Raw genomic sequence first — 25,465 nt, forward strand, 5'->3', positions numbered from 1 at the left:
GACGCCCCGGCTGCTAGTGCTGCATTGTTGGGTCACTTAGGAGACCCAGCGATGCAGCTGAAAGCGGACCGTCGGCCATGAGAAGTTTGCGGGGGGGGGGGGGCCCAGTAAGAATTTTTGCATCGGGGCCCATGAGCCTCTAGCTACGCCCCTGGGTGCGCGCGCACGCTCGTGCCCGGACTTTGATGAACTATTAGCCCATGAGTGCCCTGGACTATAAGAGGGGTTCATCCCCTTGCTTCTATGCCTGAACTTTGTTGTCGTACCCTAAGTTTGTCTATGCGATGGTCTCCTAGTGTGTTCCTGTTACCTGTATCCGTGCTATCCTGGTCATGTGCCGTGCTGAGCCAGAGTCGTGCTGTGCTGTATACCACGCCTGTCCTGCTTCACCACGTGTGACGTCTGCCTGCTGCCTAGTCCCAGCCGAGCCTGCCTTGCTACTGTCCGAGCTGCCACAGGTACCCTATACAAACTATAGACTTTAACCTGTGCCCTGTTGGCCAGCTGCTATACCGCCAAAGCGGTACAGCCCAGTGGTTCAACGAACCCTACGTGACATTACACTCAGGCCATGGACCCCGCTGATCGATTCAAGACCATGACGACGTCACAGGAGATGCAGACGGATACGCTAGACCTCCGGTCTCGACAGGACCAACTCCTCCAGGCGTTGAACATTCTCGCACGTCGGCAGGAGGCACCAGCTGCCGTTCCTCCTATTACACCTCCTGGCAGTGTTGATCCCCTGACTACACCTCCTGGCAGTGTTGACCCGCATTTTTCTATGCCACGTCCTGACCGCTATGATGGAGACGCAGGTTCCTGTCATGGATTTTTGAACCAGTGCCAGATCCACTTCAACCTGTATACTAGGACATTTTCGTCTGATGGCTCAAGGGTCGCTTTCATCATCTCTCTCCTCACAGGCAAGGCCCTTGCATTGGCGAACCCTATCTGGGACCCGTGACTTCCAGGGCTTCCTCCAGAATTTTCAAATGGTGTTTGAGGAGCCTGGACGGGTCTCATCTGCAGCGGCTTCCTTGATTAATCTACGCCAAGGAGACACCTCCGTGAGAGAGTACACCATTCACTTCCGCACCCTGGCGGGAGAACTGTTATGAAACAATGAGGCCCTGGTGGCTGAATTCTGGCATGTACTGTCTCCTAAAATTAAGGACGAACTTGCCGCTTGAGATCTGCCGTCTACCCTGGTTGACCTCATCCTTCTGTCCGCCCAAATTGATATGCGGATCAGAGAACGCCTCCAAGAGGTTCGTCGGGAGGGAGGCCTCCCTAGTCTGGCCCCTAATTTGCAGCAACCCCTGCTGTCCTCAGATGTCGAACCTCCAAAGGAGTCTGTGATGATGGACCAGTGTAAGCTATCCACCCAGGAGAGACAACGCACACGCACTTCGGGATTCTGTATATATTGTGGCCTCGGTGGCCATCTTGTGCGTCTGTGCCCCCAAAAATCCCAAAGCCTAGGGTAGCTACGAGAGACAACCCTGGGTAAGAAAGGACTTCCATCTAAATTGTCCATACCAGTGACCATAGTGTCCGGCGAGAGAACGCATCAGGTCTCTGCGTATCTGGACTCTGGATCCGCTGCTAAATTCATCTGTAGAGACCTGGTGGATCTTCTTCAATTACCCACCAGCCCCCTGGAGAGGCCCTTGACGGTTGCATCTGTAAATGGAGTACCTCTGCCAGACCCAGTTATAGCTGTGACCAAGCCGCTGAGGCTCCAAGTGGGAGCTCTTCACTCCGAACTTCTGTCGTTCTATGTACTATCCAAAGCTGTTAACCCTGTGTTGCTGGGCCTGCCTTCGCTCCGGCTTCATGCCCCAGTCCTAGACTGGAATTCTGGAGAGGTTCTCCAGTGGGGCTCTGAGTGTCAAAGCTGATGTCTGGTGCAGATTAGTTCAGCTCAGCCTCCTCTGCCTCGGTTATTGGCAGGATTGCCGAGTCATTATGCTGCATTTTCAAACATCTTCAGCAAGAGGGAGGCGGAGACATTGCCTCCACACTGGGCATATGACTGCCCTATCGAGCTGATTCCTGGTGCATCCCTTCCCCGTGGTAGGGTATATCCTCTCTCCTTGTCAGAGACTCTGTCCATGTCCGCCTATGTGTAATGATGGGGATAGGGAAACAGACAAGTGAGCCCTAATCTACCCGCCACTCAGTCCCTGCCTACTTGCAACGACCCGCCCTAGGCGACGGGGTACAACTGGGCGACGGTCCCTACGCTAAATAAGTGCACGACAGACAAACAGACAAGGGTACACAGAAGCTAAGGGAAATGGGGCAGTTGCCTACGGCAACACCGTGAGCAACAAGAGTAGTGAACGAGCCGAGTCAAACCAGGAGTGTACGAGGTACCAAACGCAGAGCAGGAGAGTAGTGAACAAGCCGAGTCAAACCAGGAGTGTACGAGGTACCAAACGCAGAGCAGGAGAGTAGTCAGTAAGCCAGGGTCAATATGAAGCAGGGACAAATAGTTCAAGAAGCTGCAGCAGGGCCAGGAAACCAACAGAGAAGAATCACAAGCAAGGAGGAACAGGAAAGGCAGGTATAAAATAGACAGAGGGCGGGAGCTAGCTCCGTCTGGCCAGGCTGTTATAGGCTCTCCCACTCCTAAGCCTGCCATCCTGAGTGGTGTAAGATGGAGTCAGTCTCACAGACATAGAAGCAGGTGCAGACTGATTACCTATGGGCGTTGACACAGAAGCTGTGCCTGGCAGATCCTTTACACTATGTGAAAGAGAACTTGGAGAGGGGTTTCATCCTCTCCGGCAGGAGTTAGGTTCTTCTTCGTCAAAAAGAAGGATGGTTCTCTTCGTCCTTGTATTGACTACCGGGGTCTCAACCAGATCACGGTGAAAAATAAATATCCGTTGCCACTGATCTTAGAACTGTTTGATCGTATATGTGGTGCCAAGATTTTTTCCAAACTAGACCTGCGTGGGGCTTACAACCTCATCTGGATTCGCCAGGGTGACGAATGGAAGACTGCATTTAACACCCGTGATCGACACTATGAATATCTAGTAATGCCCTTCAGCCTGTGTGATGCTCCCGCGGTCTTCCAGGAGTTCGTTAATTACATCTTCTGTGACCTCCTCTATGTTTGTGTTGTAGTCTATCTTGATGATATCTTGATTTTTTTCTCCAGATCCTATGACTCATCAGAGACATATCCGTTAAGTTTTGCTGCGGTTAAGGGAGAATCATCTGTACGCTAAGTTGGAGAAGTGCGTGTTTGAGAAAGATGCTCTACCCTTCCTGGGCTACATAATTTCGAATCGAGGTCTCGAGATGGATCCTGAAAAGGTAAAGTCTGTCCTGGAATGGCCACGCCCTCAAGGCTTGAGGGCCATACAGCGCTTTCTGGCATTCGGCATCTCTTCTCCTATCTCTAACCTCACTAAGAAGGGCATGAACACCAAGGTGTGGACTCCTGAGGCAGAGTCCGCATTCAATAGCCTGAAGAGTGCCTTCACGTCAGCCTCTATCCTCCATCATCCAGATGTTTCTCTACAGTTCTCGTTGGAGGTGGACGCATCCTCTGTCGGTGCTGGTGCACTCCTGTTCCAGAGAGGCTCCAAGGGCAAGTCAATGGTATGTGGATATTTTTCTAAGCTCTTCTCTTCCGCACAATGCAACTACTCGATTGGGGATCGGGAGTTACTGGCCGTCAAATTGGCTCTGGAGGAATGGAGACATCTACTAGAGGGCGCAGCTCATCCCATCCTGATTTTTATGGACCATAAGAACCTCACCTATCTTCAGACGGCCCAACGGCTGAACCCTCGTCAGGCCAGGTGGTCACTGTTCTTTACCAGGTTCCAGTTTGAGCTCCATTATCACCCGGCCGACAAGAATGTGAGGGCCGATGCCTTGTCCAGGTCGTTCGAGACAGAAGACCCCATGGAGATTCCACAGAACATTATTGACCTGTCTTGCATTGTCTCTGTCAATCCCCTGCAAGTTCGGGACATTCCTCCAGGGAGGACTTTTGTGCGCCTGGCTGACCGTGGAAGAATCCTCCGCTGGGGACACTCCCCTAGACTGGCAGGTCACGCGGGGACCCGTAAGACCCGAGTTCTAATTGCTTGTCATTTCTGGTGGCCCACGATGCCCAAGGACATTATGGACTTTGTTTCTTCCTGTTCAGTATGTGCAGCCAACAAGGTCGCTCACTCCAGACCTGCTGGTCTGCTCCAGCCATTGCCTGTGCCCCATGCTCCCTGGCAGCATATAGCTATGGACTTTATCACTGACCTGCCTCTCTCTGCCGGATGCAGTACTGTCTGGGTGGTGGTGGATCGATTTTCAAAGATGGCCCACTTCGTTCCTCTGACCGGTCTTCCTTCTGCTCCTCTGCTGGCCAGGCTGTTCATCCAACACATATTTCGCCTGCACGGCTTGCCGCAGCATATTATATCTGATCGGGGATTTCAGTTCACCTCGAAGTTCTGGAGAGCCTTCTGCGGACTCCTAGGTGTAAAGTTGGACTATTCCTCAGCCTGCCATCCTCAGTCCAATGGTCAGGTCGAGAGGATCAATCAGATCTTGGAGAACTACCTACGCCACTTAATCTCCAAGCAGCATGATGACTGGGTGCAGTTGCTTCCATGGGCGGAGTTCTCTTACAATAATCACACCAGCGAGTCCACACAGAAGACACCGTTCTTTATCGTCTATGGCCAACACCCACAAATTCCTCTCACGGTCCCTGTTACGTCCAAGGTGCCAGCTGCTGTCACGGCTTTTGGGGACTTTCTGCAGATCTGGCAACAGACTCGATCCTCCATCCTGCTGGCGGTCGACCACATGAGGCGGAAGGCGGACACAAGAAGAAGAGAACCTCCTCAGTTTCTTCCTGGCACAAAGGTCTGACTGTCCTCCAGGAATATTCGACTGAGGGTTCCGTCGTACAAATTTGCTCCCAGGTTCCTCGGACCCTTCGAGATCCTGCAGCAGATCAACCCTGTCGCCTACAAGCTTCGGCTTCCTTCTACCCTCAAGATCCCCAACTCCTTCCATGTTTCTCTCCTGAAACCAGTGGTTCTGAACCACTTTACCAAGACTCCTAGCCCTGCGGTTGCCTACAGCGGCCCTTCAGACACATTCAAGGTTAAGGAGATCTTGCACACCAAGAGAGTGAGAAGAAAGACTTTTTATTTGGTGGATTGGAGGGGGTTTGGTCTTGAAGAGAGGTCCTGGGAGCCAGAGGAGAACCTCAATGCCCCTACTCTTCTGAAGAAGTTTCTCTCTCGCTCTGGTCCCAAGAAGAGGGGGTGTAAGATGGGGATACTGTCATGTCCCTGGCTGCGGGCCGTCAGGTTCACTCTCCCCCTGATGGCCGCAGCCATGGATCGGCGAGCGTTGGCCCCAGTCTCCTCCTCAGGAGACGCCAGCGCTCACTTCCATTCACCTCGGCCAGATCCCATAGGGTGCGCGCGCATGCTCGTGCCCGCTCTTAAAGTGGAAGCACGCGCGCCGTACTTTGATGAACTATTAGCCCATGAGTGCCCTGGACTATAAGAGGGGCTCAGCCCGTTGCTTCTATGCCTGAGCGTTGTTGTCGTACCCTAAGTTTGTCTATGCGATGGTCTCCTAGTGTGTTCCTGTTCCCTGTATCCGTGCTATCCTGGTCGTGTGCCGTGCTGAGCCCGAGTCGTGCTGTGCTGTATAACACGCCTGTCCTGCTTCACCACACCTGACGTCTGCCTGCTGCCTAGTCCCAGCCGAGCCTGCCTTGCTACTGTCCGAGCTGCCACAGGTACGCTATACGAACTATAGACTTTAACCTGCGCCCTGTTGGCCAGCTGCTATACCGCCAAGGCCATATATGGACAGTGACAGTGACGTGGGCAGAAGTGCTGGAGTCCCCAGGCAGAGCATCAGCTGATGCTCTGCACGGGCACTCCAGCACTTCTGCCCACCACACGGTCACTGTCCATATATGGACAATGACATCGGCAGCAGTACTGGAGTCCCCGAGCAGAGCATCAGCTGATGCTCTGCCTGGGGACTCCAGCACTTCTGCCCACGTCACTGTCCATATATGGACAATGACATCGGCAGCAGTACTGGAGTCTCCGAGCAGAGCATCAGCTGATGCTTTGCCTGGGGACTTCAGCACTTCTGCCAACGTCACTGTCCATATATGGACAATGACGTCGGCAGCAGTACTGGAGTACCGAGCAAAGCATCAGCTGATGCTCTGCTCGGAGACTCCAGTACTGCTGCCGACATCATTGTCCATATATGGACAATGACGTGGGCAGCAGTGCTGGAGTCCCCAGGCAGAGCATCAGCTGATTCTCTGCTCGGTACTCCAGTACTGCCGCCGACGTCACTGTACATGTACATGTATATGTTACTGTACATATATGGACACTGACGTCGGCAACAGTACTGGAGTACCCGAGCAGAGCATCAGCTGATGCTCTGCCTTGGGACTCCAGCACTTCTGCCTACGTCACTGTCCATATATGGACAATGACTTCGGCAGCAGTACTGGAATCCCCGAGCAGAGCATCAGCTAATGCTGTGCCTGGGAACTCCAGCACTTTTGCCCACGTCACTGTCACTGTCCATATATGGACAATGACGTCGGAAGAAGTACTGGAGTCCCCGAGCAGAACATCAGCTGATGCTCTACTCGAGAACTCCAGCGATAGGAAACCCCTGAATTGACCAAATATGGACTTTGGTAGCAGTACTGGAGTCCCCAAGCAAAGCATCAGATGATGCTCTGCTTGGGGACTCCAGCACTACTACCTACGTCACTGTCACTGTCCATATATGGACAATGCCTTCTGCAGCAGTATTGGAATCCCCGAGCAGAGCATCAGCTGATGCTCTGTTCGAGAACTCCAGCGATAGGAAACCCCTGAATTGAACAAATATGGACTTCGGCAGCAGTACTGGAGTCCCTGAGAAAAGCATCAGCTAATCCTCTGCCTCGGGACTCCAGCACTTCTCTCCACGTCACTGTCCATATATAGACAGTGACGTCGGCAGCAGTACTGGAGTCCTAGAGCAGAGCATCAGCTGATGCTCTGCCCTGAGACTCCAGCCCTGCTCCCGACGTCACTGTCCATATATGGTCAATGACTTCAGGGGTTTCCTATCGCTGAAGTTCCCAAGCAGAGCTTCTGCTGATGCTCTGCTCGGGAACTCCAGTACTGCTGTCGACGTCATTGTCCATATATCGACAGTGAAGTGGGCAGAAGTGCTGGAGTCCCCGGGCAGAGCATCAGCTGATGCTTTGCTCGGGACTCTAGTACTGCTGCCGATGTCATTGTCCATATATGGACAGTAACGTTGGCACAAGTGCTGGAGTCCCCAGGCAGAGCATCAGCTGATGCTCTGCTCGGGAACTCCAGTGATAGGAAACCCCTGGATTGACCAAATATGGACGTCGGGAGCAGTGCTGGAGTCCCGAGCAAAGCGCTAGCTTATGCTCTGCTTGGGACTCAAGCAATAGGCAATGTGACAGCCCCTTGCGGTCATGTTCACAAACAGCACATGAAGCAAGCCCTCAGTCACATGGGGCCGTGTCGGAGTGTCATCATTATTAGAAAAGTTCCAGCACTTACGGTAATAATTCACGAGGTTTGAACTGCACCATTTAGTACAGAATTTAAATTAAAGTCTATTAGTAAGTTACTTCGTACAACATAAATATATTATTGCAATGCAATATTTGGACCCCGGATAACCCCTTTAAATCCACAACTGGAGCTGTCCACAGCACCAGTGGCTCAACGAGAAGAGCTAGTGTCTGGGACCCAGGGAATCTCCGAGTGTGAATCCTGACACCAACATTCCTAAACTCTTGCCTAGTTTTGCAGCGCTACGTCCACTGCTCTCTTATCAGTGCAAAACTAATGAAGGAGCTGTACTGGAGGGCATATAGGTCATTACTCAGCTTTCCTATAAACAGATATAACTAAGAAAGACTCTGTTCACATTAGCGTCGTGGCTTCCAAAGCCATTATAGCTATGCACAATGCATTTGTTTGGCGATAGTGTTCATTAAGTTTCCGCCTGGGTTCTGGTATTTTAACAGCAAGAATTTCACTATAAACTGACAAAGTACATGCCACAGCGTCCCCATAACAGTGCCAGACACAGTGCTCCCATAAGAGTGGCAGGCACAGTTCACCTAAAATAGTGCCAACCACAGGGCCCACATAACAGTGTCAGCCAAATTAAATATAAGCACCAAGTTCAGTCACCATATGTGGAGGTACAGTGATTTAGACTAGGAATTCAATATAGGGGGTCATTACAGGTAGACTAGTTAAAGCGGATCAGTCAGATATTTCTGCTGTTCTGTCTGAGGGCAGCGTAAAGAATTGACAGACACCCTGATTTCAGCATGCTGTCACTTATTAGGTAATATACCGTATTTTTTATTTTTGTGGCAAGGCAGCCGGGAAAAACACCAGTCCTCACTGCCATCACTGAATCGCCAATGTCATCGCTGGCAATGTGAGACAAAACCCTGATCTTCCGGGGTTCTCTCCTCTTTAGCCGGGAGTCTCCCTGACATTACGGAAGAGTAGACAACAGGGTTGCCAACCTAATTTTTTCTGGACAACCTCTCCAAAAATCACAGAATTGGAAACCAATAATAAATCCTAGCGATCATAGGTAATTTATATCTGTAAATCAGAATAATTATATGAAAGCATCAGAAGCATTTACTATGAATGGTAAAATGATGATAATCACAAGAACCTGCGCAAATTCAGACAATGGAAAAATGTCCCCTATTTTTAGGGACTGTCCAGGAATTCATGGACGGTTGACAACCGTATAGAATTCGATAAATGGTATAGTCATCACAGACACGATGTTTATCGGCTAAACTGAGGTCAGATCCTCTTTGTCTATGGCTGACTGTACCCATGACAGACAGAATTCAGAATTTCATTCATTAACAGGATTATTTCTAATATTGTAAAACACATACAAGGGGGCTAAATTGTTATGGCTGTCAGGTCGGCAGCTGGGAAAGGTCATTGTTGTCACACACACAGAAACAGTATGTAGGTCATAAACACAAGGCTCAGGTAAGAAGAACCCAGCGCTTCGGCGTAGCTACAGAAGGACAGGCAGATGGCTTAGTGCAGCCTCTCGGGAATTGTAGTTCTTGCGTCGGCCATGCCTCATAAAACAGCGCTTCCAAAAGACTACATGACCCAGCGTGCATTGCGCGGCAGGGTGATGTACTGTTTGTGGCAGAGGATTTTGCTGTGCCGGTGCTTGCATACTCATTGCACACTCGGAGCCGGCGCTTCGCATTGGGAAGGGGCATCTCGGAGGCGTGGAGGGGGGCTCTGATATTCCGATGATGAAGCTATTTGCCGATCGGCATAAGGGATAGGGAGGAGGGGGCAGGATTTTTGTAAATCTAAGTCATTTCCTGTTCAGGTTCATTTCCTGGTTAAGACCCAGTTATCAGCTGCTGTGCTGTCCCCATATACAATATCCCATCTTATTCTCCATGGAGCTCAGCGCTGCAGAGCATCTCACCCCCCTACCGGCTGCCTTGTAATCGGGGGACCCTTGTGATGTGTGTTTATGGGGAGTACAGACTACACCCAGTGCTCTAACTATTAATGGGTGACCCCTCCAATTCCTTTGCCATGCAGGATGCAATGCTAGGCAAGCATTAGTGCTCTCTCTAGGGTTGTCACTCGAAATTCTAGATTAATACCCAGACCCCTCCCAATTTATTGCATTTCTGCAGCTGATCTCTCATTTATATTTATTTTGGCATTTACATCACTAGTAACAAGGGTGGAGAATCATTTGAATGAATCATTTGGCCTGATCCAGAGGAAAAGGACACATTTATTTTCCTGCTGAAGTCTTTTTTTAGGGGGTCATGAACATGAAGAAGTTCTTTGACTCCCGGCGTGAATTGGGTGGATCTGGACCTGGAGTCGGTGGTGGATCTTCCAGCGGCCTGGGTACTGGATACATTGGCAGAGTGTTTAACATTGGGAGGCACCAAGTCACTGTAGATGAGGTTCTGGCTGAAGGTAATGATTGATATTTTGTAAAATAGGTGGTTTAATTATTTCGGGGCGATGGGTGAAATGCTAAGCGGGAGGATGGTAATATAAAATTGGGGTGTATAAATGGTTGCTTATATGTGTGTGTAATATATTTGCCTATTTCCATGTTCCTCCATGTGTTACAAAATACTCACCCTATCTATATTCCCATTGTACCACCAGCAAGTCAATAATTCGTGTCCTCAACCATTTTGAGTTATATTTTTTGTTTATTGGCAATGTATGTGTGAATATATATATATATATATATATCTCACACCCATAACCATTTTATGTAGACTTCTTTTATTCCGCCGTTAAGCAGGATTGTCAACTAATGTATCTAACTGGACAGTCATAGAGGACAATATGAAGACCATTCAAATGAAAAATATTCTATCACTGTTCTTTTATTAGAGGAATTTTAGTGTTGTCAATGCATATGAAATCTTAATCCTCAGTCTATAATTCTACATTATTCTGCAGATTTTAACTAGTTACTGGAGGGTTTCTGTATTACCAGATGTACCTATTCTGAAGAATAACAATAGCTTCCTTCCATTAATAATTATGTAACTGCTAAATAAATATATATATATATATATATATATATAATATGTGCTGTATACATGATTATTCATTGCCTTTACATTTCTATGGACTACTCCCTAGTCTGTGTCACAGTGAAACTTATTTGCAAACAACATATTCAGTCTTCTGAAATCGGTCATAGGCCTGTGAAAACCCGCTTACCTTAGCTCTTCCTCCTCCAGAGACTTTTCTATAAAGCCTCGATCTATGACATAGACTGTCAGGAGTGATGTCATTGTGTGTAATTGTGTCTGCTGGTTGCCTTGCTCCCTATAATCCCCATACTGCAGCTTCTCTCCGAATATCTAGGTACTTCTATCAAGATACATTTTGGTTATAATATTGCGGATTCCATTCTTTTTAAAACCGTGTTGTATTTTTATACAAACCATCCATGTAAGGCGCTGTTAGTGACCTCTGTCGCAGATCTAGCAGAAATTACTGTAAGCAATATCGCAGCATTTCTGGTAAAACCACAACTACGCCGACAGAACCCATTAAAGTTAATGGGTTTCGCTGGCCAGTGGCTATGTCCGTGGGGCAACAGAATCGTCTCTTCCGATTTTCCGTTCTGCTCCTCTGATGGAGCACAAGAACGGAAAGCACAGACGGAGGTGTGAACATAGCCCTATACTCTCTCCACGGGACAGATTTTACAATTACGTTGTTTCTCCCGCTTGCCCCCCATTGCACACTGTGTTAAAAAAATATTCTCAATATATAATATATTCCCTGTAACAGTCGTAGGCGTTGGCAGCCATCTTCGCCTGAAAAATACATGAAACATAAGCACTGGTCAGCAATATGTGGTGTCACCAGTTTGGTAGTATTGACCAGAATATGGAGATTCATGGTGACAGAAGTTTTGCAAGGCAAATCGCCTAAACTCGTTTGTGGGTTGTGTAACCATCTCTGCACTTGCATAGACTGTTCTTTAGTGTGACTGTCAGACTCCAGGTGTTGAAAAACTACAACTCCCACCGTGCCCTGATAGTTGCAGTGGGTGGAGTTGTAGTTTTGCAACAGCTGGAGAGCTACAGGTTAGAGATCACTGCTTTAGAGGGTCTGAAATGGCACATTCACACGGCAGTATTTTGGTCAGTCTTTTGGATCAGTATTTGGAAGCCAAAACTAGGTGGCGAAACTGCACAGAGAAGAAGTATAGTGGACAAAATTTGTACCTCTTCCGTGTTTTGCACCTGCTCCTGGTTTTAGCCTACAAATACTGATGCAAAATACTGCCATGTGAAAGTGTCCAAAGGCTTACTATTGGAAAATTCCTATGGTAATCTACTGCTAAATAACTACCTATTTCTTGTACTGTAATAATGTATCACGATGTTTATGCTCAAATGGTTTATTCAACAATTTTATTGAAGAATATTCTATTTGCATTGAAACTTTAAGGCCTCATGCACACGACCGTAGCCATGTGCGCGGCCGTGATTTTCGTTTCGGGTCGGTCGGCTGCGTGGTGTCACCCGTGAGCCGCCCGCAAATCGTCCATTATTTTCTATGAGCCTGGACCGCAGAACACGGCCGTAATAAGACATGTCCGTTCTTTCTGCGGTCCAAGCTCCTGGGCCATGCACGGATTGTGGAAACCACGGTCATGTGCATGGGCTCATAGGAATGACTGGGGCCGCAATTCTCCCGTGGATTTTTGGGGGAATTGCGGGCGCAAAAGCACGTTCGTGTGCATGGGGCCTTATTCTCTGACAACTTTTTCTCCTTTTATCTGGTCATTGTAGTGTATAGCAACCTATAAGAGTGTAATTGGTTAATTTGGCTAAGGATAATCTGTCATGATGACAGACCCCTCTAATTTAGACTTGGTTAAAAGGGTCTGTTATCATGGACACTTTTATGCATAAGGCCCTTTCTCCATGACCCTTCTGACGCATGAGACCCGGTGTATTATTAATTTTTCCATGAAGGTATTTCTAGTCAGTTTACCTGGAGTGTACGTTTCTGGTAAATATGGTCCTGTCAGGAGTTTCTATTTTACACATGATGCAGCATGTGAGGTAAACATGTTGTCTAAAGTGCTCGTCATTGTCACACGGTGGGGGCAGATCTTTAGCTTTTACTAAACTCCTCAAATCAACCATGGGATAAGGGATGATGAATATTTGTCCAGCCCACAGAATGGCTGGCCCCTTGCTCAACCTGAGTCTTCATGACTTTTGCATTTTTACCAGAAAACTGCTTTATATAATGTATTCGCTGGGCTGCGAGCATACAGTGTTAAATATATAGAACCATGTTCTCACTAAAATCCTCCACAATGGAAATGTAAAAACAAAACTCCAGTGTAAAAATAATGGCCGCCATTTAGATTGATTTGATAATACAGAAGTCTCATTGGTTAATATGGGCCACACTTGTACTCTCTTTGATTTCCACACACAAGAGCTATGTGCATGAGGGGAGTCCCTTGCGGCTCCATACTAGAGTTCTCCACATGCTGCCATTGTGTTCTGTTAGGCATCATATATTGGAGATATTCTCCCCTAGGAGCAATGTTTCTAGAGGATAATATCCCCTTAATGCAGTGTCCATTTTCCCCTTTCTGTTTATTTTTCTGTCCAATTTGAACAGAATCTGGCAGAAAAACACTGTATAAAATCGGAGGCATGCGTGCCCTATTACTGCTCCATACAACTTGTAGTTTGTATGTAACCATAATATGACCTTGGCATGAGGTTGCTATAAATCTTCCACCTTGTGTATTCTGTGTGAATATACCTGTTTTATAGGTTACTGTGCAAAGGCCTTGCTTTCTGTCGAGCATGCAAAGTAATATGGAGGTCATTGAACCATGTATGCAAGGAGTTGGCATTGCCAAATTGTGTAGGATTAGCATAGACTGAAAGGGCATATAATTGCAACCTACTTACTATGCCATGAGAGTTTCTCCCCAGTACAATGGCTCACAGAAGGATTCTTTTTGTGATTCCATGGTGGAATTTCTGTGATTTTGGTTAAATGGGTCCTACAGTTTCAAATAATAGAGCACGTGTCGTGTTCACACTTGTTAATATGCACTGTGTGAAAATTCAGACTGGGTGAGCTGGTCATGACTGTAGGGGATGGTTATTTATTGGCATGTTGTTCTTCCATATAGGTGGTCTCTTTGGAAGTGATACGCAGCACAATTCAACGTTGAGCTGTGTACATTTCCAATCTATTCCATGTGTACGGACGATCAGCTTGCACATAAACCATATACAGAAAAACGACGTGGTGCGGATTCTAATCTGCAGCATGTCAATTCATCTTGCTTAAACACTGCAGAATTTCTTTATGAAAATTCAGCAGCGTTTTCATCCATGTTCAGGAGATTTTGTTTGTAGATTCATGAATTTTTGTCTATCTGAATCCGTGTTTAGAAGAATCGAATTAATAACAAAAGTTGAGATAGGGAATATCATGGCTTTGCTACTTTTATTAATATTGTGGCCTATATGTGATGTAATAAATATACTCGCATCAGGAAGCTTCAGACCATAAAGTCCCTATATGGGCGATAACGTCAGGAGCTTCCACAGGACCGTAGTCCCCGGCCAAAGCGTCCGGTATTGTAGCTCATGACATCACTATCCATATATGGACATTGTCTTCAGGAGCTTCCCTGGCCAACAGCGGTTCAGGTATCGCTCTGCTCGTGGGGGTTTTGGCGTCGTATCTCACTTTATGCCTTTACAGTGGGATATTTTAAAACTTTCCCTCAGAGCTATACGTCAGGGGTCCTCCCGACATATACCACCGATAGAAGGCAAAAATGCGTTGTGAACTAGGTCTTCTCGATTAAAAAATTTACAGAATGTTCATTATTGGTGTGAAGTCTGCCCGCAAAGCAACGAATAAGCCCCATTGCATTACAAATAGGCGTGCGGATCCGCTGGCACGGCAGAAAGCAAATCCAATGCGTGTAAACATTGCCTTATTTACTGCCCTTATAATCACATTTTTGAAAAACTAAGGTGAAGAATCTCTATGAAGTAATATATAATAACCATGAGAACGTCTTTTAGTGAGTGAATAATGCATTGCATCTACTATAATTATCTAACGAAGAAAAGGTTCATTCTGATAAATTTCGGAAACTTTTGAAAGAAAAAAGTCACTGTTAAAAATTAGTAGTATTCTTTTCTGTTTCGCATCCCAGAACACCTTTTGAGTTGTGTATATTTCCTGAGCCTGCTTCTCTATGCGTATCTCGTAAATACTGAAAACTATGTTCATGTGACAAAAGTGCTCAAAGTGGCTGTCCGACCGGTCTGCTTGGGGTAATGCTGTACTTTTCCGGGACCAGGCATTAGCAAGATTGTTTTTAAGGCCAAATGCACACGATTCCTATTACGTGTGGATTTGCCTTTCGTATTTTCCTGTGGCAAATCCGCAGCGTAATACAGTACCAGCAAAGTAAATGAGATTTCATGTACACGTTGTAGAATATTTCCGCACGTAAATACACCTGCGATTTCGTATTTTAAAATCCACAACATGTCGACTTATCTTGCGTTTTCCCCTGCAAATTGTATCTGGCGAGTTAAAACCACACCTATTTCTGCATCCATATGTAAAAACCGCACCTAAAAACGCATAAAAATAGCACTATTAGGTGCGGAATTACCTGTGTTTACCTGCGGTTTTGAGCAAGATGTTCTGCACCAAATTATGCAACATGTTCATGTAGCCTCAAAGGGGTTATGTGGGGACCGAAAACTATTAGCAGTGTACTCCCTGCTGTATGTAAGTACGTTGCTAATATACGTTCCGGTTCCCCGTCTCGCTGATTCTGAGATTTGAATAGCTTTTTATAGTGCTGGCGGGGGACTGGAAGTCTAGTGGCACAGTCTTCCTTGATAACGACACGACTCTTCGTCATGTGACAGGCCCCGCTGTAGTCTATGTACAAGCGGTAGTACAGCGATAACATAGCGTACCATGGGGCTGGTCACATGACGAAGAGTCGTGTTGTCATCAAAGACTGTGCCACTAGACTTCCGATCCCCCGTCAGCGCGTAAATATCAATCAAAATTTCCTAATCCGCGCGACTATGGACCAGATTGTATATTAGCCAGTGTACTCACATACTGCAGTTAATACACTGCTAAAACTTTTCTGTCCCCACATAACCCCCCTTTTAAAGGCCTGACTGCAGTGAGATTTTCAGGTAGCAGGTCACGGAGTATAAGGGCTCTTTCATACTGGCCCGTTGTCTGTACGGCAGTACTAAAGAAACTGCACAGGGTCTCTGGGACTTCATGTGTATGGAGATAGTCTCCCCTAGAAGCAATGTTTCTAGGATAGAATACCTCTTGACATACTGGAGTCCAATGGAGCATGCTAGAATTTTCTTTTTTGTATGAAATCTAAAAAAATAAAATAAAAAAACCCTTTGTATGAAATCCGGCGCATTCAGGTATACCGTACGGGACAAGTGCTCCTCTATGGCAAGCTCTACTATGGCTGCTTACAGAACATAATACAACCGTGTACATGAGCCCTTACAGAATACAACACAATAAATTCATGCTTCTTAACTGATGTTAGTATTTGTCTGCATGTTCTATATAAAGTAAAGATATTTATGATGTACCTTTTGGCAACCTCCGATATTGTGGATCTACAAATTATAAAAATACCTAAAATGTTATTCCACGGCAACGGACGTACCAGCAGTTACTTGGGTACATATCATTGTGGTCAGTCATTCTCCAAGGGACAAGAAAATCAAAGTGTCTTCCTTCATCCTCCTTTTTTTCTTCTCCAGTGCTTGGCTTTCTTGTGTCTGGAAAGGAGGCAACTTACTGCGGCAGAAACTTCCCTGAATGTTCTGGGTACAATGCAGACCAGAAAAGCTAAGCCTCAACCAAAGCGGGAGGGGGGCTAGGAGGGTTCTCTCCGATATTTGGCAAGGGTTGACTATTTCAAGAACTTTGGCCTTTTTCTTTGTCCAGAAACAACGCCACTCTTGACTTTGTCAGGTATTGCCACTGAGCCCAAGTCTGCAATACCAGCTGTGGGGAGACTAAGATTCCTTCCCTACATATGTCTGCGCTGATGTTGAAGATTAATAATTAAGGCGAGAAAATGTTCCCCATAAGGCCTTGTTCACACAGTGCAGATTTTGCATTCATTTTTTTTAAGCCAAAACCAGAATTGGATCCAGAAAACTAGCTCTATAATGACTTTCTTTATATCTTTTTTTCAGTTTTTCGTTCCTGATTTTGAATTAGAAAATCCATGCAAAATCAGCAGCAGATCTTCACTGTGTGAACAAGACCTTCAAGCTTTTCTAGGAATATTTCATAGGAGCTGTAATGGGTATTTTAGGATTGAGGGATTAGAATAAAAGGACTTTTAATTACCGTTCAGTGTGCCTACATTACACGTCAGTAATGGCGTGCTAACCAATTTCATCCTTTTTTTATGTGCCTTTTTTTAAAAAAAATTATTGACCGTTCCTTTAATACATTTTTCCTATTTTTTTTCTATTTTACACCACTCATTCCTCCTCATCCGCCACGATTCTGCCCTTCCTCACGTTTCTCCATCTCTCCCCTCGTCTCTGTTCATAACATGCTGGCTCAGCGTGTTTCTCTGGCTGATGATGGTTTACAAAGCTTCATTATAAAATGCCCATGGGATACCCAGGCCTCTCCTCTTTCGCTTCATTCTCAAATACAGCACAGTCATAGTGGCCAGCAGAGCTCTGCACAGGAATGAATAACCCTTTCACAGCCATGCAAAAACAAACACAGACAACATTGCTCTCTTATTAAATCCTAGATGCAGGCAACTAAATAAAGTGTATAGCTGCTCGCAACCAGCCATAGCAGTACTAGCATGGGCAGGCGTGACCGTCCATTATATTTCATTGTTTCACCAGTTATCTCAAAGCTTTATAGATTTATACAATTGTAAGAGTTTAAGATAATTTCTAGCGGAATTTCTCCTGTAACCATGTACTACTCCTGTCAGAATTGCTCCCTCTTGCTGTATGGGCGTTATGATAAGGTCACCTTGGGAAATTCAAATTCCCTTTGACGTGGCTGTATTCTGCATTGACATGCCCTGCAACCCTGCATTTTGTTATTGGAACCATCTCGCCTCTATAGGGAGCAAGTGTGATAATATAAGATGTATTCCCAATACAAACATTTATGGCATGTCGACTGGGATTGTGAATGCCTGATCGATGGAAGTTTGATCACTGGGGCCCCGCCAATTCCAATGACTGGGTGCCCAGTTCATTATTCTTGGCAGAGAGGTGTCCATGTACTATAGTGAATAGGAAAATCCGAAAAAGCAGGGTGAACTTAAATCTCTTATTCACTAGAATGGACATTTTTGCACAAGCTTGTCCATCCGCATACTTGGTAATAGTTGGGTTCTTAACAGACAGCCCCCCCTATTGACTATACATCTATACCATATTCCTTTGGTATGCTATGGGTATTTGCGATAGGAAAATCCATTTTAAACATTCCTAAAGGCCATTCCCACTTAGTTTATTCAGAAAAAGCTGGAGTGTTTAAGTGTTCACATTATTTTGTTTTTCTTCAATCTAACCAGATCCAAAATTCTATGCTGATTTAATTGATATAAAATCTCTATCTTTTACTGAGCTCGAAGTCCCAATCGTTGACCATATGTTTTTATTTAAAAAAAAAATGTAAGGAAAAAGTTTTACTGCATAAAAAGTAATCGCAGTGCACAAGATACAGGCACAGTGTTTGTATCTGATGAAGAGCCCCGTTCGGGCTCGAAACGCGTAATCTTGTGCTCTGTGTAGGGTTGTTACGATACCACAATTTGGACTTCGATACCGATACTTTGTGTAGTATTGCGATACTCTATGCCAAAATTATACTTTGCCAACAATAATAATAATAATAAAAAAAGTTCTTCAATTTTGTTTTGTGAGGCACGAGGTGTGATGAATTTTGAAAATCCATGTGCCTCACATTAATTGTAATTAACCCCACCATGTTTCACAGTCATAATTGACAACATTCGGTTAATGTGTGAGGTACATGATGGGTTAATTACTATTGTGAGGCACATGGAGGTTCAAAATTCATATTGCCTCACAAAGTTACCAAATTTGTATATTTTATGTATTGAGACCTTTTATTTTAATGTTTATCGGAAAAAAAGTTTTTAAAAATTTTTTTAATGTTACTTTATTTTACTTTTAAACTTTAATCTGCTGGCATATATCTATATACTAATAGTACACAGGCAGTTGTTAGGACATACCTAAGTATGCCCTAACAACAGAAAATTTGGTCAGACAGACCAGGGGTCCTTTAACGGACCCTGGGCTGTCTGCCCATATATGGTATGTCCCTTGATCGCATCACAGGGATTCCCTGTGATGCGATCCAAAGAGCGTACCTCCTTCTCATTTTCCCCTTGAATGCTGCATTCTGCTTTGATCGCAGCATTCAAGTGAAATGCGGCAGAGATAAGAGGTTTCTCTGATCTCCACCATTAAAGCGTGGCTGAGGCTGTGTAATACAGCCATTGCATGAGGAGATGCGGCCGGCCCCGCACTAATGAGCGGCGGTGCGGGCACTGAAGACCGAACATGGGGATGTTTTTCAGTGCGCCCGCCATGTTCTGTCTTCAGTGCCGGCGCTCATTTGCAGGTCGCGTCGCCTCATGCTGAATGCACACACACACTTGTCAGAGGTGGGGCAATGGCTGTACACAACCGCCGCCCTGCTCTAACTACATTCATGTGTTACAATACTAAGCTTTGTGGCCGCACAGCTTAGTATTGAAATACATGAATTAACGGTATTGAACAGTTTGAGGGTGAACGGCATCGAAATAGTATCAATATTTCAATGCAACGTGCAACCCTAGCACTGCGATTTACTTTTAATGCAATAAAACACTTCTGTACATGAAGACAAAAGGGCCTTTGCAATTTTCCCTGAGGAACAGCGTCACAGAGTCTCAGAGTAACTACTAATTTCTATACCCCCCCCCCCCTATTGAATTACCGGCTTCCTTCGAGAGACCCAGGAACGACTCAAGGCTGACAGTTCTGTGAATGGGATACATTACTATAACACGTGTTGAGTAGTTTTGCCTCACTACACAACAAAAAAAAAAAAGCTGAGAACCCCCCCCCCCCCCGTCACCCACCGAAAGAACCTAAGATCACCACACATGAAGGGCATCTTTTTTTTTTTCCCCTAACGAGTTATTTTTTTAAAATTTCTCTACGTTTTTCCGTTCTCCCGCAATCATCGCCATTTGTTTCGGCAGCTAATATGCTAATACATTTAATATATTGACAACTGGGTGGTCTCTACCACCCAGTAACAACGGGTGTGAACCTAAGCCGCTCTTTCAGCAGTGTTGAACTTAAGGAGAACTTGTCTCCTCTCCTGACATGTCTGTTTTAGTAAATAATTGTATTCCCTATGAAATAACAATTCTGGAGCACCTTTTCTTATAACTCTGCTTTGTGCCGTTCCTCTGTTATTTCTTCTAGAAGTTTATGAATAAATTGTCAGCTGGGTGTTACCAGTTGGGGGTGTGTCCCCAGACAGACTGAGACTGTCCAATCAGTACTGACAGAGTGAGACTGTAGGGAACTGGAACACCCAGTTGTCAATTTATTCCGAAATCTCCAGGAGGAACAGCACAACGCAGAGCTCTTTAAAAAAAAAATAATAATAATAATAATTAAAAAAAAAAAATAATAATAAATAGATGTTACAGATGTTTTCATGAGGAATAAAATTTTTGTCCAAAACAAACCGAGCTGAATAATCCTCTTTTATAACTCTATGGCTGTGTGAAGGAAAGCAGGAGATATGGAGCTCAGTATTACCTATAGGGATATAAAGTTAATCAGCGCGTCACTTTGGACCTATTTAAATGCTAAAACAAAATAAAAAAAACTTGATGATGATAAACTTTAATACAAGGACAATTTACGAATTTATAAATTTTTACACTTTTTATTCTAGGCGGAAATGCTTTTCATTGTACTCAATGGGGAAAATGTGAAATGTGTGCATTTATAATATTGTGTATTTTCCATAGTGAGGTGTAAGTAGTAAGGTAAAAATATAATTCCCATTACTATCTTTTACATGTTCAATGTCGCTGCGGTTTCTCCTTTATGTTTTCTATAGTTTTAATGCGATACGACGTTTCATTAAGGCCAGGAGCACTTTGCCTTGTGTAGTAGGTCAAGGCCTCCATAAATTACCAATAAATGTCAGTCCGTGGGATAAATTTCAAGCTAATCCATTAGATCTGGTTTGTGATTTTCTGTGCACACATAAAATAGGAAAGTAACGTCAGAAGGAGACGCAGGTTGCATTTAGCTTGGATATCAAAATTGCCAATAATGATTTTTATGGCCAATTATTGTGTGTTTGTGTGAATGGAGTAACATTCATCGGTAATTGGGATGTGTTGGTAGTGGCTGTGTGTGTGTTTTTTTTTTTTTTTTTTTTTTTTTTTTTAAAAAGCAGAAGGGCCATGGGTATAAATATGGCAGGGGCCCTCTCCTCACATAGGTTTGGTGCAGTTAGTGATGGCTATGGATGATGGAAGGGGGTGGAACTGAATGGAGCCCAATTCCAACTTTTGCCATGGAGATCCATGGTTACTTGGTGTGCCCCTGCTATGTGCATTTTTCTTCTATTGCAGTATCAATGTGTGTTTTATACCCCAGTGGGGTTTGTTTTTTTGTGTATTTTATGCCTGTGCTTTGAAGTCAGTGTTCATAATGACAGTTCTGTGCAATCTCCTATCGTTGTTTTCATACTTTCTGTGCTGTAGCTTTATTTAGTAGTTTAGTTTTGCACTGTGACATCACTGTGTGCATTATCCCTGTACTGTGTTATCACTTTGTATCCTGCTACATTAGGGCAAAAGTGGAGACTAACGATATGCTATCCATTTCTTAGGACTTGAAAACCTGTATAAAGGGGTTTTCCCATCTTGGACATTGTATGGCATATCCACAGTGTAGGATATAAATGTCTGATAGATGCGGTTCTCACCTCTGGGACCCGCACCTATCTCTAGAACGGGACCCCCTAAGTCCGGTTTTACCTTGCTCGGCTCCTGTTGCCTCTCAGCCACTTTCTGATTAGGTGGTCGGGAGTTACAAAAACGTTTCCAAAGCTATAGAAACAGAGTAGTTTGCCATGCTACGCTGTTTCCGGAACTCTCATTCACTTCTATGGGAGTTAGAAAAATAGCGTCGGCTGTTTCCGTAACTCCCGACCCCTAATCAGGAAGTGGGCCGGGAGTCGAACGAGGTGGAGTGCTAGAGATAGGTGGGACCCGCATTGATCGGACATTTATGGCATATCCTGTGGATATGCCATAAGTGTCCAAGTTGGGAAAAGCTTTTTTAACGCCCTGTTCACATTGAGTTTTTAGCAGGCGGAAAAATCTGCCTCAATATTACTTCAGGAATTTTGATGCAGATTTTAACCTGCCTACACGCTGTTTTGCTGTGTGTTTCCACGTTATTTGTCCGCAGCCATTAACCAAAAAATGCTTTCTCCGCCTCTCATTGTCAATGGAAGCTCAGAGACGTAAACTGCCGAATATAGGGCATGTCGCTTCTTTTCCTGCGAGCGGTTTTTACCATTCACAGGGAAAAACGCCTCCAACTCCCATTAAAAACAATGGGAGGCGTAATCTGACTTTTTTTGGTGCATTTCTGACGCGGTTTCTGCGTCAAAAAAACTCTGTGAACTCCCCCTAAGGGTGTAGTCATATGCGGCAGATTTTGTTGAGACTGAAAATCAGTTTGATTTATTTGAATGAAACTAGAAATTCATGCACACGAAAACAACAAAGGTAATAAACACAGTATACATACGTACATAAAACATATGGTGCCCATAGCCGAATTTTTTGCCCACAGCGAAAACCACTTTCTCTGCCTCCCATTGATGTCAATGGGAGGTTAGAGAAGGAAACGCTCCAGGGTAGGGCATGTTGTTTTTCTTTTTCCCACGAGTGGGGAAAAAAACGCCTCTACCTCACATTGAAATAAATGGGAGGCGATTTCGGGCGTTTTATGGCGCGGTTTCCGCGTCAAAAACAGCGGCAAAATATTCTGTGTGAACACCCACTACGTTTCAGCTTTTTTTGCTTGAAATCATGTAATTATGTTCTACACTATGAATGTAGTGATAATAACCAGTGATACTAAATTTACAAGCAGTTTACACCAATGGAATAGGTATCTGTTTGTCAAAGCCAATCATTTTGTCTATGATCTCTCCAACTATTCATTATGGGATGGATTGTCATTTACTCATCTACTACCACTTTACGGGCTTGTCCACACACAACGGAATTGCTGCAAAAACGCAATCGTTCCGATGCGGCAAAAACGCACCATTTCCTGCGGTTTTTACGACAGAAAATGGTGCGTATTTTGCTGCGTTTTTCACAATGTTGGGAGATGGTGACATCTCCTTTGAAAAACACAGCAGTTCTGTCCACTTTCCGCTGCGTTCCGAAATATATGCCCCGCAAGTTAATTTCTGCTCGGAATTTTTACGTAGCATGTGGATGAGATTTATTAAATCTCATCCACATGCTGCTACTGTATTCTGCACTTTTTCCGTCCGAAATTCCGTCCGGAAAAAACGCGGCAGTCCTGCAGCGTGTGGATGAGACCTAAAGATCACTCAGATAAAATACACTATTTCCATTTTTTATTGAAGCCATTGTAACATTCTTGTTATACAGTCATTGGTGGGGTTGTAAAATGCATTTTAGTTACGGTAATTGGTTAAAGGGAACCTCTCACTTTGAAAATGCAGTCCACTCTGCAGGCAGCATGTTATAGAGCAGGAGGTTCTGAGCAGATTGATATATATTTTTGTAGCATAAGATTTAGTATAACTTGTAATTTATTCATTTAAACCTCTTTTCATTCAGGGTTTAGGAGTCCAAGGGGCGGTCCTATGCACTGATTGACTGTCCTCCCTGTATTAGTGTGAATTAGTTGTCCATCAGTGATTAGGACTGCCCCCTGGACTCCTAAGCCCAGAACAGAATGCGTAGTGGTTTAAATGAATGCATTACAAGTTTATACTGAATCTTTTGCTACAAAAATATATATCAATCTGCTCAGCACCTCCTGCTCTAGAACATTCTGCCTGCAGAGTGGACTGCATTTTTAATGTGATAGATTCCCTTTTAAAGGGGTTTTGCGCGTTCTGACAACTGATGATCTATCCACTGGATTGGTCATCAGTATATGATCGGTGCGTGTCCGACACCTAGACTTCGCACCGATCCACCACTCTGGCTGCCTCCGGGCACCGGACGATATTATCGGTAGCATATGGCTCGCGTCAAAGAATAGCAGCCGAGCTGTAGTGCTGCTCGGCTCCTATTCAAGTGAATAGGAGCAGAGCTGCAGTTCTGCCGAACGTCCGCTCTGCAGTGGTTTGATCCATCTGCTTCCGGCTCCAACTACTGCATACCGTTCCAAACTTCTGGTGCACGGAGGCAGCTGGAGTGGCGGATCGGTGCGGGGTCCCGGTGTCGGACACGCACCGATCATATACTGATGACCTATCCTCCGGATAGGTCATCAGTTGTTAGAAAGTGGAAAACCCCTCTAAGGTATGCCTCCAAGTTTTTACACAACTATGTCCACCTGTTTGTGGTGTATGTTTGCGGTATATGCTGGGAATGCTCAGGTCATCTATTCAAACATGTCGAAAGCCTATAAGAGGTTTAATGTCTGCCCAAAAAGTGTCCTTTTGGCATTCATCTGGGCTGCGTCATCATACCTTTTTGTTTCACTACATTGTACAGTGTACTCGCGTAGACTTTTCAATACATCCAAAAAAGCATACACTGCGCGGTATGTTTTTGTTTTTTTACAGTGGGTATCAATGGATGACTTCTGCTACTGTATGGCATACAGTTGCATACGTCAGGGGCTATATGTTTGCCATTATACTCAAGAAATGTTCCGTATTTGCATTGCAAAAGTGGCATGACCAGAGCCGTACTCGCAATACAATATAAAGTTTCTGTGGACAACACCTTTTTATTGAGCAAGTCGTCTCATGACTAGTTTAATCTGGAGTGGGGGATGGAGAGTCCTGCTGCTTGAAACCCGCCTATTATCACTTGAGTAACAGTTTAGCAGGCACTGAGGGAGCATGACTGCCGGAGGTCCTCCAGAACATGTGTGGCGCTATATCTATCTAAATACGATGCATTCTCTTGTGAACTTGACAAGCCTACGTAAAGGCCCATTTACACCACGAGCAGCTTATCAGTCAGATTCCACTAACGTGCGATCGTGCGCGATAATCGCTTCATGTGAATAGGTGTACCGACTGAACGACTAGCGATAAAATGCTCTTTGATTGTAAAAATAATCGTTTATGAGAACCTCAAAATAATTCCTGGTCAGCCTAACAATCAAACTATACATCGGCGACAGAACTATATATTGTGTAAATACTCTGTAATCGCTATTCGATCGCTTACATGAATCACATTGAAGATCGTAGTACGAATATCGGTTCACCGTTTCAAGGCCCATTTACAGGAGCAGTCTTTTCTGTCACATAGACATAGGCCTCTGATGTGCCAGGGAAGCCACTTTACTTGTTTCCATGGTAATAAGAGAAGTCACAGATTTGAGCCTATGTTTTATGAAGACAAATGTAGAAGTTTTTTTTTTCTGAAAGAGGCCTAAGAAATTCTTACATTCTTGCACTTTCATTTCTTCTTCTAAGATATA

At 44.9% G+C, this 25,465-nt stretch overlaps 1 protein-coding gene across 9 annotated transcripts in view; it reads left to right on the forward strand.

Annotated features, from left to right (window-relative positions):
• Nucleotides 1-9,241: 9,241 nt before the first annotated feature.
• The window catches only part of AAK1 (AP2 associated kinase 1), a 138,744-nt gene continuing 122,520 nt past the window's right edge, over nucleotides 9,242-25,465 (forward strand). For all 9 annotated transcript variants that reach the window (XM_075858521.1, XM_075858523.1, XM_075858524.1 and 6 more), the window contains exon 1: nucleotides 9,242-10,070. In XM_075858521.1, coding sequence (XP_075714636.1) covers nucleotides 9,914-10,070 — 157 coding nt within the window. In that variant the 5' untranslated portion in view covers nucleotides 9,242-9,913. The remainder of the gene's footprint in view (nucleotides 10,071-25,465) is intronic.

The sequence above is a fragment of the Rhinoderma darwinii genome, chromosome 3 (genome assembly GCF_050947455.1).
Source record: "Rhinoderma darwinii isolate aRhiDar2 chromosome 3, aRhiDar2.hap1, whole genome shotgun sequence".
NCBI lineage: Eukaryota > Metazoa > Chordata > Amphibia > Anura > Rhinodermatidae > Rhinoderma > Rhinoderma darwinii.